Raw genomic sequence first — 13,043 nt, 5'->3', positions numbered from 1 at the left:
TAAGTTGCAGAGGCTGGCTTTGAACTCGAGATCCTCCCGCCTCGGCCTCCTGAGCTGCTGGGATTACAGGCATGTGCCACCACATCCAACAAAGTAGTGAGCAAAGAGACCAAAGTACATCTCTTACTGATTTATTTCTCCTATGTGGAATGAATACTCTTGGTGTTGGAGTTAATATTTTCTTCATGTCTTTTGTTAGCATTTAAACTAATTTTTCTATTTTGAGATAATTGTAGGTTCACATGCAGTTGTAAAATAATTTTCTATAGTGATATCTTATAGACATATAGTACAGTATCACAAGGATATTGACATTGATTGATATAATCAATTCTATTGATTGACATTTCTATTACTACATGACTCCCTTATGTTGCTCTTTTATAATGATACCCACTTCTCTCTTTGTTTTTGTTTTGTTGATGTTTTGTTTTTTCCCAGTGCTAGGGATTGCCTCTCTTAAATCATATAGATTGTTAAACTTATTTTTCAGATTTTCAGTTTTCTGAAACAGATGTGAGACTTGACATGTTTGTTTGAGAGGAGTTATCTTCAGAAATATTTTTGTAAATTACTCTTCTTGAGTTCTCCTTTTTGGGATTTATCCAGGATTTCAAGAAACTGTTCAAATACATTCACATAAGATGCTAGACTGGCCTTCTTATAATCTTTGGTTCTGTGTTTTATATCAGATTCAGCTTCAGTTTCCTCTTTTTCATTAGTGAAAATGACATCCAATTCATGGCAGTTGGAGCTTATGGTTGGAACAGTAAGTGGATCAGACTGAGCCACTCTCTGTAAATCGATAGGCATAGAAATGTGATCTGATTTTAGGATAAACACTCAAAGGACTCTTCAGTGATTGATTGATTCCTTTGCTAATGGTGATATCCAGCCATGGAAAACAGTATTGGAGCAAAATGTCCAATGCCAGCCAGGGTTCACATTTGTCATTTTTTATAAACTCTGGCTACTCCCTTCAAATGTTCTCATTGCTGAAGTGAATTGTGAGACTTTTAGAAGTCTTTTTTTTTTTTTTTAAGATTTTCATGAATTGTCTCAGGAACAGGGCTAAAATTTTATCCCAACTTTATTTTTAAGACTATCTTGATCAACCAAGGTATTTTCTTCAAAGTATTTTAAAATTATGTTTATAGATTTCCTGACAAGGGGTGAATTTTTTCACTTAAGTGAACTTTCTTTTTAACATCTTAACCACCCTTTACAAGACTGAAATACTTAGCTATCCCAGAATGTACTGCAGAGGATAGCTTTCTAACTGATTGAACACACACCCAACAATGAACACTTTTCCTTCCAGAATATACCCAGAGTTGAGGCTTAAATCCAAAATCCTCCTTTAATGCTCAGTTGATGATGTGAATGGCTATTGTCATGAGGGTCCAGCACTTAGAACATAAGTCTGCAGAAAAAATATGGAACACTTCACGAATTTGTGTGTCATCTTTGCTCAGGGGCCAAGCTAATCTCTGTATTGTTCAATTTTAGTATATGTGCTGCCAAAACAAGCAATAGTTCTCTGACTTTTAAAATGAATTTAACATAGACAAAATGTTTATAAAGCAATCCATGTTTAATAAAAGACCTATCATACCTGATTGTGGATTACTTTTCCCTATCATCTGGGATTTGACTTGGATACACATAATAGAAAAACTTTATTATATAAGCATAATAGAATTTCTGTCTGTGTAAAGTAAGTCCAGAAGTCTCTAGTATAGGGCTAGCATGACTGGACCACAGAGTTATCAAGAACTCATACTTTTTCTTGTGTTCATTACAACCATATTGGGATCCTTGTGTTCATTCTTTAGGATAGTATAAGGTAGAAGAAAGTCAAGAAAACTCTTCCTATCAGTTCTTCACATTAAGACCTATTTGATTGTTTGGAAATACTATTGTTATGTTGAAACAAAAGGTCACTTACTACCAAAAATATGGTAGCTTTTCATACTTAATGTTTTGTTATCATTAGTCTTTTTTTTTTTTTTTTTTTTTTTGTGGTGCTGGGGATTGAACCCAGGGCCTTGTGCTTGCAAGGCAAGCACTCTACCAACTGAGCTACATCCCTAGCCCACTTATCATCTTTAGTTTTTATTCATGGGTCCTGCCTCCGTACAGCAATGTTATCATATCTTACATGTTTATATCAGTGTTAGGCCAACATAAAACTGAGCCCACAAACACTTGAATAATTAATTTGAATATACTTGTTGGGATTTTAGAGTTTTTTGGTAAGTACTAATTAATTTGGTTGATATTTCAGCCATACTAATCAATATGGATTTAAAAGATAATTTTGAACTCTAAGGAGTTTAAACGGAATGCTAATAATATCCAGATGCTGGGAACTAATTAGAAATATGTAGGGTTTAATTCTATTTATCTTGTATTTAGAATTTTCTTGCTGAAGATTCTTATTTGTACTGTATGTCTTTTAATAATGTATTTTGTCTTCATTAAGAATCTAATGAGGTCTGGGGATGTAGCTCAGTCGGTAGAGTGCTTGTTTCGCAAGCATAAGACCCTGGGTTCAATCCCCTGTACCGCGAAAAAAAAAAAAGAAAAAAAAAGAACCTAATGAGGGCTGGGGTTTAGGCTCAATGGTAGATCTGTTGCCTGGTGTGTGTGACACCCTGGGTTCAATCCTTTAGCATCACATATAAATAAATAAATAAAATAAAGGTCCATCAACAACTAAAAAAAGTTTTTTTTTAAATCTAATTTTTTTTTTTTTTTTTTTTTTTTTTTTTGGTGGTGTTGGGGATTGAACTCAGGGCCTTGTGCATGCTAGGCAAGCACTCTACCAACTGAGCTATATCCCCAGCCCTCTGATGGTTCTTGTTACCATATTTAGGCTCATAATGGGTCAAATTCAATTGGAGAAATAAAATCTTCATGAACTTAATTATAATAGTAATAATAAATTCATAAAGAACCTCAGAATAATTCAAAGTGAAATATTCTTTGGGATATGCTGATTAATTAATCTAGAAAGTGAGGAGTTATAAACACAGCAGTCTTTTCTTGACCTCTTCTTCCCAATGACAAGTAATCAATATAGTTCATAGCCTTTTTGTATGAGTTAGTAGACTTCCTTAAGTGGTCTGGTTTCTTTTTTTTTTTTTTTTTTTTTTTAAGCTCAACTTCAAATTTACTGTTTCTGCCTTTAATGTTGAAGTAATTATCTAAGTGAAGTTTTTTTAATGAATGTTATTGTGTCTGTATTGCAAGAAAATCAAAGGTTAATAAGGCAACACAGAGGGAGTAGGTGTGCAGTATACCATAGGTTTAGCATATCCATTTTTAGAGATTCAAATGTGATGGGAAGTCCCTTATCTCAAGTAGATCTTCCCAGGCTTCTGGTCTTTGTCCTTACTATTAAGTGTTTACCCTCTATTCCAAATGCCTTGTCTGCATATGTCTCAGTTCTAGAATGCTTTATAATTTGCTTTTGTTTTAGAGTTTTTCTGTTGAAATATAAATTAGACTATGACTATTAAAGACACCTTTTTGGTGTGGAGACATATATACCATTTCAGAACATTCTTTAAAAGACTGCTTCTATGCCCAACTTGTCATTTACAGATTTTTGGCTTAGTAATACTATGTTCTTTTTGCTGTTCCTCAGTCTGGCTTTCACTCCGAAATGTGTTTTGTTTGTACTTGAAGGTATCTCCCAGTGCCTGTGCTTTAGTTCTCAAATACACTGATATGAGTTGTTATAATATAATCTTCCATTCCCCCTCAACTTTAATAATAAAGTGGAAAATTAGAAAGTATATGTAATTCTCAGGAGGTATCACAATGCCAGACCTTAAACTATACTACAGAACAATAGTAGCAAAAATGGCACCAAAATAGACAGGCAGACCAGTGGTACACAATGGAAGACACAGAATCAAACCCACATAAATACAGTTACCTCGTACTGGACAAAGGTGCCAAAAATATGCAATGGAGAAAAGACAGCCTCTTCAACAAATGCTGCTGGGAAAAGTGGAAACCCATATGCAGCAAAATGAAATTAAACCCCTATCTCTCACCCTGCATAAAACTCAACTCAAAATGGATCGAGGAATTAGATCAGAGATCCTGCACCTAATAGAAGAAACAGTAGGCCCAAATCCTCATCATGTCAGCTTAGAACCAGATTTCCTTAACAAGACTCCCAAAGTGCAAGAAATAAAGGCAAGAATCAATACATGGGATGGATTCAAACTAAAAAGTTTTCTCTCAGCAAAGGAAACAATCAACAGTGTGAAGAGAGAGCCTACAGAGTGGGAGAAAATCTTTACCACATGCACCTCAGATAGAGCACTAATCTCCAGAATTTATAAAGAACTCAAAAAACTTTATACCAAAAATACAAATAACCCAATCAATAAATGGGCTAAGGAACTGAGCAGACCCTTCACAGAAGAAGATATACAGTCAATCAACAAATATATGAAAAAGTGCTCATCATCCCTAGTAATTAGAGCAGTGCAAATTAAAACTACCCTAAGATTTCATCTAACTCCAATTAGAATGACTGTTATCAAGAACACAAGCAATAATAAGTGTTGGTGTGGTTGTGGGGAAAAAGACACACTCATACATTGCTGGTGGAATTGCAAATTGGTACAGCCGCTCTGGAAAGCAGTATGGAGATTCCTCAGAAAGCTTGGAATGGACCCACCATTTGACCCAGTTATCCCATTCCTCGGTTTATACCCAAAGGACTTAAAATCAGCATACTACAGAGATACAGCCACATCAGTGTTCATAGCAACTCAATTCACAATAGCTAGATTATGGAACCTACCTAGATACTCTTCAGTAGGTGAATGGATAAAGAAAATGTGGTATGTATGCACAATGGAATATTACTCAACCTTAAAGAAGAATAAAAATATGGCATTTACAGGTAAATGCCTGGGTAATATGATCTCTGAGGGGATATCTAGGCCCTTCTGAAACTGATTCCTTCCATATTTTTGTGCAGTGTATGTCCATAAATTACAAACTTTTTAAAAGATAGAATACATAATTACCTGTAGTTTTCTCTTTAGAAATGCTGGTTTATTTCTACCAGCCAGTGGTAAAAGTCAGCCTACAGTTTTTTAGATGACATTTCCATTTGCTACCAATGTAGGCTTGGTAAGTGATCTTCTCAAACTTTATTGTTAGAACAACAGCAACAAAAAGTTTCTTTCTCATTGTAGTAAACAAATATATTACCACTTTAATCATTTTTAAGTGTGCAGTTCAGTGGCATTCAGTGTTGTGTAACCATCACCAGTATTTCCAGAACTACTTCATCATCCCAAACAGAAACTCTGTACCCATTAAGCAATAACTCCCCATTCTCCCCTTCCCCCAACCCCTAGTAACCTTTTCTCTACTTTCTGTCTTTGAGTTTGCTTATTCTAGATACTTCATATAAGTGAAATCATATAATTATCCTTTTATGGCACTATTATCTTTTAAAAATCTAGCTTCCATAAATAGCTCTAGATAATATTGTTTTTTTTTTTTTTCTGGAATTTTATGATTCCAGAAAAAACAGAATTTTATGATTCTGTTTATTTTGGCTGTAACAAAATTCATCTTGAAAAAAAAGACAAAAAGGGGAATTATCGGTTTATTTAATTGAAGAAAAGATTAAACAACTAAGTCTGAAGTGGGCAAAAGGTAGCTAAGACTAGTGAAGTATAGGAATAAGAGTATCCTTGCCATCTCCCCGTCCTTCTCTTATAGGCTTTATCTTCTCCTGCTGTACACTGGCCTTTTTGTGGCAGGAAAAATGACTGTCACTAGCACCAGAATATTATCTTACAGATTCCACAAGAGGGACTGATTTTCACTTTCTAGATTCTAGGTTTTAAAATCTTGGAAAAGATGTATCAACTCAGCAAAAAGTTTCTTACCCTCTATCAAATAATTCTGTCCAATTACATCTTCTACTCATAGTCATGTGGAAGAGGTAGGTATGATAAGAATGAAGTTCCTGGAAGAACAGGGTTGGCAAATGGATAGATAGTTTTGTGGATGCCCGTGATACTTCAAAACTTGTTTGTAGTATGAGATGGACAAATGAGTCATGTAGTGAGCAAAGTCTAATCTTAAACTACTTTTTCTGAGATTTAGCACATTAGTAGGTATTTATGTGATTAGGATATTCTTAGTTAATAAAACCTCCTCTAGGATTGCCAAAGTTGTAGAAGTGCTACAGATGTAATTCCAGAGGGTTCTGTCTTTTTTTAAATTTTACTTCCTACTATATCTTGCTTTTGTCTTTTTTTTTTTTTTAGCAATTTGAGATATTTCACATACCATAAAATTCACTCTTTCAAGTGTGTATTTTTTAAATATATTCATAGTTGTATAACCATCACCACAATCTGATTTTGTGTATGTGTGTGTGTGTGTGTGTGTGTGTGTGGTGCTGGAGTTTCAGCCCAGGGCTTTATGTTCATATGAGGCAAGTACTCTACCAACTGAGCTGTATTTCCAGCCCTACCACAGTCTGATATTAAGGACATATTTACCATCTCCAAAAGAAATCTGTGCCCATGAGCATGTACTACCTTACCCTCAAGACCCCTTCCCCAAGTTCCTGACATTTACTCAACTACTTTCTCTCTGGAGTATCTATTCATGTAAATGAAATCCTATGGTATGTGGTCTTTTATGTTTGGCCCTTTTAATTTAGCGTAAGTTTCCAGGTTCATCCTGGAAGTTGTAGTTGCTGTAGTTGTAGTTTCCTTTTTATTTTTTTGAGTTTTTTTTCCATTGTATGGATATGTACCACATTTTTTATTATTTATCAGATGATGGACATTTGTATTTTCACTTTTTGGTTATTAGGAATAATGCAACATTCATATACAAGTGTTTGTGTGCACATATGTTTTATAGGTATTAGATATATACTTAGTGTGGAGTTGCTGGGTCATATGGTAATTTCATTTAACCATATGAGAAATTGCCATGCTTCTTTAAAACAAATTTGTTATTGTGACTCTTTTTTTTTTTTTTTTTTTTTGCGGTGCTGGGGATCGAACCCAGGGCCTTGTGCTTGCAAGGCAAGCACTCTACCGACTGAGCTATCTCCCCTGCCCTATTGTGACTCTTAATAGAGATGAAATTGATTTTTTAAAAATGACTGTTATTAGAAGTTAGGGGTTAGTCAGTTATATAGATCTGAGATGAAAACACCAAGGGAAAGTATATAACTATTGAGAAGTATGTAGTACACTTTTGGGGAATCACATTTCCCTGGAAGAACCAGGGAAGAGCTGTGTGTGGTGGTGCACACCTGTAATCCCAGTGACTCAGGAGGCTGAGGCAGGAGGATCATAATTTCAAGGCCAACCTTAACAACTTAGTGAGATCCTGTCTCAAAATAAATTTTAAAAAGAGCTGGGATGTGGCTCAGTGGTTCAGCACCCTGGGTTCAATTGCCAGTACTTAAAAAAAAAAAAAGAACAAAAAAAAAAAAAAGAACCCAACAAAGAGAAAAGGTAGAGAGATAGGTATAAGGGGAAGATCCAGGACATATTTAGAAAGAAAGGGAATAACAATGATTTACAGAAGATAAAACTGAAACAAGACTGTTAGCTTTATTGACATAAAGATCAGGGGTTTTACCAATGAAAAATAATAAAGGAGCAAAAGGAGGATCAGTAGAGTATAGGGAAAATAGGAGAAGAGAGGAAAGAGGGAGGTAGGGGATTGAAGTCAAATTCCTTGCATGTATGATATTGTCAAAATGAACCCAAACACTACATTTAATTGTAATGCTCTAGTTTTTAAAAAATCAGTGACTTTGATGGGGCTAGTTCTTTTATAAGTTGACCAAAATTGTGAGGATTTTCCGAGTGATAGGGAAATAGAGGGACCATATAAACTATATGTTCAAACCACCTGCCAGTAAATAAAAGGAGAGGAGACTTCATTGAATGAAGATATCTAGATATATGAAAAGTTGTGTTTTGTTGTTTGTTTTTATTTTTGGTGGTACTAGAGATTGAACTCAGGGATGCTCTGCCACTGAGGTATTTCCTCAGCCCTTTTAATTTTGAGATAGGATCTCACTAAATTGCCGAGACTGGCCTCAAACTTGTAATCTTCCTCTCTCAGCCTTCAGAGTTACTGGGGTTACAGGTGTACCCCACCACAACTGGCCAAAGCTTTTTAGACTTGTGAAGTCATGTGAGGAAAGCTCTGGAAAAAGAAGGCACAACACTAAAGAACATATATATTGGCTCAGCAATGCCAGGTTCCCATGAGTATTAGAAAGCTGGAGAATGGATGTAAGTTTTCCAAAATACTGAATACTATGTCACTAGCAGAGTAAGGCTGAACATATACAGAAGATGAAACAAGAAGAGTGGTATAGGATAAAGAAGAGCCCTGTGACATAGGAATATGGAAAATTATGAAAAATAGGGACATTTGGTATTGAAAAGAAGAAATTCAGAGATCCTAAACTAAGATCTCTTTTCTCTCTCTTTTTTTATATTAAACTGGGACTTGAGAAAGGAAAAAGTTTTGGAAATCTCTTTGAGAACCAACAAAAATGATCCTAATAACAATGAGATCCTAATCTTGAATTCACAGTAGACTTGTGGTTTCGAGGTGGGAAGAAGTTGGAATAAGAGGGAATGTGGAGAAAGCAGGTGCCTTTCTTTCTTACGCTGAAAATTGGCACAGTAGAAATAGGATTCAGGAATATTTTAGATGTAGTGAAAGAGTCTGAAATTGCAGTCCATAAAATCTAGATAGAATGTGCAGAGTAAAAGAAACCAGAATAGGTCTTGCAGTAGAGTTCAGTGATAGAAGCATATGGGAGGCCCTGGGTCAAATCCCCAGAAATCCCCAGCACCAAAACAAAACAAAACAAAACAAAACAGCCAGAATAGGGACCATAGAATTAGTCAATAGGAAACCTTCCAGAGACCAAAAACATTTCAGGATTTTTGGCGAGAATAATAAGGTAATGGCCAGGAAAATTTCAGAATTAAAATGTTAGATGTTTTGAAAAACTCTAAGGCCAATCTATATAATCAGAGTGTGTGCCAACATTTTATTTTCTGAACAGTTAACTTTAGTTAAGAATATAATTTCTGAGAGACAGATAATAATGGTTGAAAACTTAAAATACCCAACTCTCAATAGTGAATAGAATAATCAGAAGATAAGAAAATAGAGGACTTGAGCAATATAATAAATCAACTATATATAACAGATATACAGAACACTCAACCCAGCAACAGTGTGCATTCTTCTTAAGTGTACATGGGACATTCTCCAGTATAGACAATATATTGGGCAACAAATTTGGTATGATTGGATTTTTTCCCCCGTGCTAGGAATTTAATGCAGGGCACTTTACCACTGCACTATATTCCCAACCTTTTTTTTTTTTTAAACACAGGATCTCAATAAGTTGCTTATAGCCTTGCTAAATTGTTGCAGCCCTCCCAAGTTGCTAGAATTACAGGAGAGTGCCACCGCACCTGCCTCTCATTGGATTCTAAAAGCCAGATACTTGGATTAGTCAGGATTCTTGACAGAGAGGCAGGGGAAGGGAAAACAGGAAATATATGGGAGGAGGAGAGACATAAGAGAGGAAATGTATTAGAATTGGCTCACGTAATTGTGGAAGCCAAGACATCCCCCTACAGGCCATCTTCAGGCTGGAAAACCAGAGGCGCCAGTAGCATGGCTCAGTCTTAGATGGAAGATAGGCCTCAGAACCAGGGAAATGGGTATTCAACTCTCAGTCTGAGGCTAAAGGCCTGAAGCTCAGAATTGGTGGTTGCTGATTGGATTATGCCCACCCACACTGAGAGCTTATCATCTTCAGTTAGTCCCCAGACTCACCCAAAAATAATGCTTTATCGGCTATCCGGGTTTCCTCTGATATAGCCAAGTTGATCCCTAAGATTAATGGTCACATTATCATACAAAGTATTTTCCCTGACCACAAGATGACTGGAAAATTCACAAATTTGTGAAAATTAAATAACCCATTCTTAAACATCTATTGGATTAGGAAAAAAAAAAAAAAAAAACCAAGGAAATATAAAATACAGACCAATAAAAAAAGAAAATACCCAAACTTAACAAGATACAGCAGAGCTAAGAGAAATTTTATGGCCAAAAATGCATATGTTAAAAAATGAGACAGATCTCGGGGCTGGGATTTATGGCTCAGTGGTAGAGGTATCATCTGGCATATGTGAGGCACTGGTTTCAACATAAAAATAAATAAAGAAAATAAAGGTATTGTGTCCATCTAATTGTTTAAAAAAAAAGAAAGAAAAAGATCTCAAATCAACAGCCTGACTTGATAAATTAAGAAACTAAAGCTGGGCACAGTGGCACACCTCTGTAATCCCACTGACTTAGGAAGCTAAAGGCAGAAGGATCACAAATTCAAAGCCAGCTTCAGCAACTTAGTGAGGTCCTAAAGCAACTTAGGGAGATACTGTCTCAAAATAAAAATTTTAAAAAGGGCTGGGGATGTGGCTCAGTGGTTAAGCACCCCTGAGTTTAATCCCTGGTTCTCCCCCAAAACCAAATAAACATAAAAAAGAAACTAAATTCAGATCTAGTAGGAGGAAGGAAATATAAAGAATATAATTGCTGAAGATTTTCATAAATTGAACTTATAGGTTTTTTTGGTAGCTTTGTATTTGAATTGTATATAATCTTTGCTTGAATTGTATATTCTATATTTTTTTCTTAATTAAATTGTTTATTCAGTCAGCTATACTCTACAAAACTGATCCTTTTGTAGATAATAAGCATGACTATTGGGATTTCAATCAGACCTTATTATGATGTAGGCAGTTATCCTTGTTATAATGCAATTATGTATGTGTGCATAAATAATTAAGTAAAAACTTCATTTGTTCAAAACAGATTGTTGTGAAATGTTTGTGAAATATCAAATGATTTACATTTTTAAATATATCGTTTTGTTTCAGGTTACAGTGTAGGATTTTGGAAGTCCTTCCTCCATCACATCAAAATGGTTATGCTAATGGACATGTTAGCAGTACAGATGGAGAAACTATTATCATCAGTGACAGTGATGATTCAGAAACACAAAGTGGTTCTTTTCAAAATGGGTAAGTGATTTTTAAATTAATTTTTAAGTTATCAGATTGACTATTGACATTCCATTGAAATAGTTTTTCCTTCATCCCTCCTTACTTGCCCTTTTAATCGCACTATGGTATACTACCCATCTAAACAATCTGATTCAACAAAAGATGTTAGAATTTTCAAAATTAACCTATCTAGTTATTGCTAATAAGCTGCTTAAGAGCACTTTTAGTAAAACGCATTAAATTGCATTTATACATTTCCCTTTTTGTTTACTTGGGAGAACTCGATCTAAACTTTAATTATTAATACTTTGTGGTGAATATGGTAAAGAAGCTCTGTAACCATCTAAAACTGAGTCAATTATTAACCTGTCTCAGCTGAGTACTGTTGGCAAAAATTACACAAACGTGTAGATATGTTGTAATTTTGGGGGAGAAGGGTCTGTGCTAGGGATTAAATCTACTAGGCTTTAAAAAAATTTTTTTTAGATGTCAATAAACCTTTATTTTATTCATTTATTTATATGTGGTACTGAGAATTGAACCCAGTGCCTCACACATGCCAGGTAAGCGCTCTACCACAGAGCCACAACCCCAGCCCAGACCTACTAGACTTATCATGCTAGGCAAGTGCTCTATCACCAAGCTATACCCCCAGCCCTGATATGTTGTAATTTAAAACCTCATGTGAGTCGTTTTATGTATTTTAGTTTAGCAGTCTCTTCTCTATTTTAGTTATTCTAAAATCTTAATTCTTCCATTCTGTTCCCTTTTAGGCATCTCAAACTTTAAAATGCTTTCTCCTGTCTGTCTTTCTTGCTTCCTTATTTTCAGTGATTATAGTGCCATAATATTCAACTAAAAAACTTGAAGCCACACTTCACTACTTTGCTTTTTAAATAACCGTGCCTACCAAGTTCTGTCTTAGAATCTTGTAGTTCAAGTTCTCATTTTGTCTGGTGTGAACTATTATAGGTAGCTATAATTAGCATTTCACAATGGACTATAACCATGCACTGTGCTAGGTGCTTTGTATGCATTCTTTCAGTCTTGGAAGAATATTGTTTTTTGTTTTGTTTTTCTTTTTCCTGGGTACCGGCAATTGAACTCAGGGGCACTCAACCACTGAGTTACATCTCCAGCCCTATTTTGTATTTTATTTAGAGACAGGGTCTCACTGAGTTGCTTAGCGTCTCATTTTTTGCTTAGCTGACTCTGAAATTGTGATCCTCTTGCCTCAGCCTCCTGAGCTGCTGGGATTACAGGCGTGTACCACTGTTATTTAACAAGGAAGAACCTGAGACTTAGGGAGGTTAATCATGGTATTAGTGAAAGAACAGACGGTGATAAAGAATAGAGAGCCCAGAAATAGACCCATGTAAATATAGTTAACTGATCCTTGACAGAGGAGCAAAGGCAATATAATGGAGCAAAGATAGTCTTTTCAATAAACAATGCTGGAAATATTGGACATCCACTTACAAAAGATTAAATCTAGGTATAGAACCTATACCCTTCACAAAAATTCATTCAAAATGGATTATAGACCTAAATGTAAGATATAAGACTATAAAACCCCTAGGGGATAACACATAGGAGAAAACCTAAATGACCTTGGATATGGTAATGACTTTCTAGATACAACACAAAAGACTTGATCCACAAAAGAAATAATTGATCAGCTAGACTTCATTAAAGTTAAAACATTTCTGATCTGCAAAAGGCATTAAAAGAATGAGAGAACAAACCACAGAGTGAAAGAAAGAACTTGCCAAAGACCATCTGTTAAAATAGTTATACAGTCAGGCATAGTGGCACATTTCTATAATCCCAGTCACTCCAGAGACTGAGGCAGAGATCATAAATTGGAGGCCAGCCTCAGCAACTTAGACCCTATCTCACAATAAAAATGAAAAA

The 13,043-nt window shown here is 35.3% G+C and overlaps 1 protein-coding gene and 1 non-coding gene across 2 annotated transcripts in view; one reads left to right on the top strand and one right to left on the bottom strand.

Moving 5' to 3' along the window:
• Baz1a (bromodomain adjacent to zinc finger domain 1A) overlaps positions 1–13,043 on the top strand; it is a 98,447-nt gene that overhangs the window by 24,587 nt on the left and 60,817 nt on the right. The window contains 1 exon segment of the mRNA XM_047541489.1: positions 11,004–11,147. Within this exon segment, the coding sequence (XP_047397445.1) occupies positions 11,004–11,147 (144 nt within the window).
• On the bottom strand, positions 1,431–1,533 carry LOC124978375 (U6 spliceosomal RNA). The gene has a single exon (XR_007107409.1). It is a non-coding gene; the product is annotated as a U6 spliceosomal RNA (small nuclear RNA).

The sequence above is a fragment of the Sciurus carolinensis genome, chromosome 2 (genome assembly GCF_902686445.1).
Source record: "Sciurus carolinensis chromosome 2, mSciCar1.2, whole genome shotgun sequence".
Taxonomy (NCBI): Eukaryota; Metazoa; Chordata; class Mammalia; order Rodentia; family Sciuridae; genus Sciurus; species Sciurus carolinensis.
This window is presented reverse-complemented; position numbering and strand designations above follow the sequence as displayed.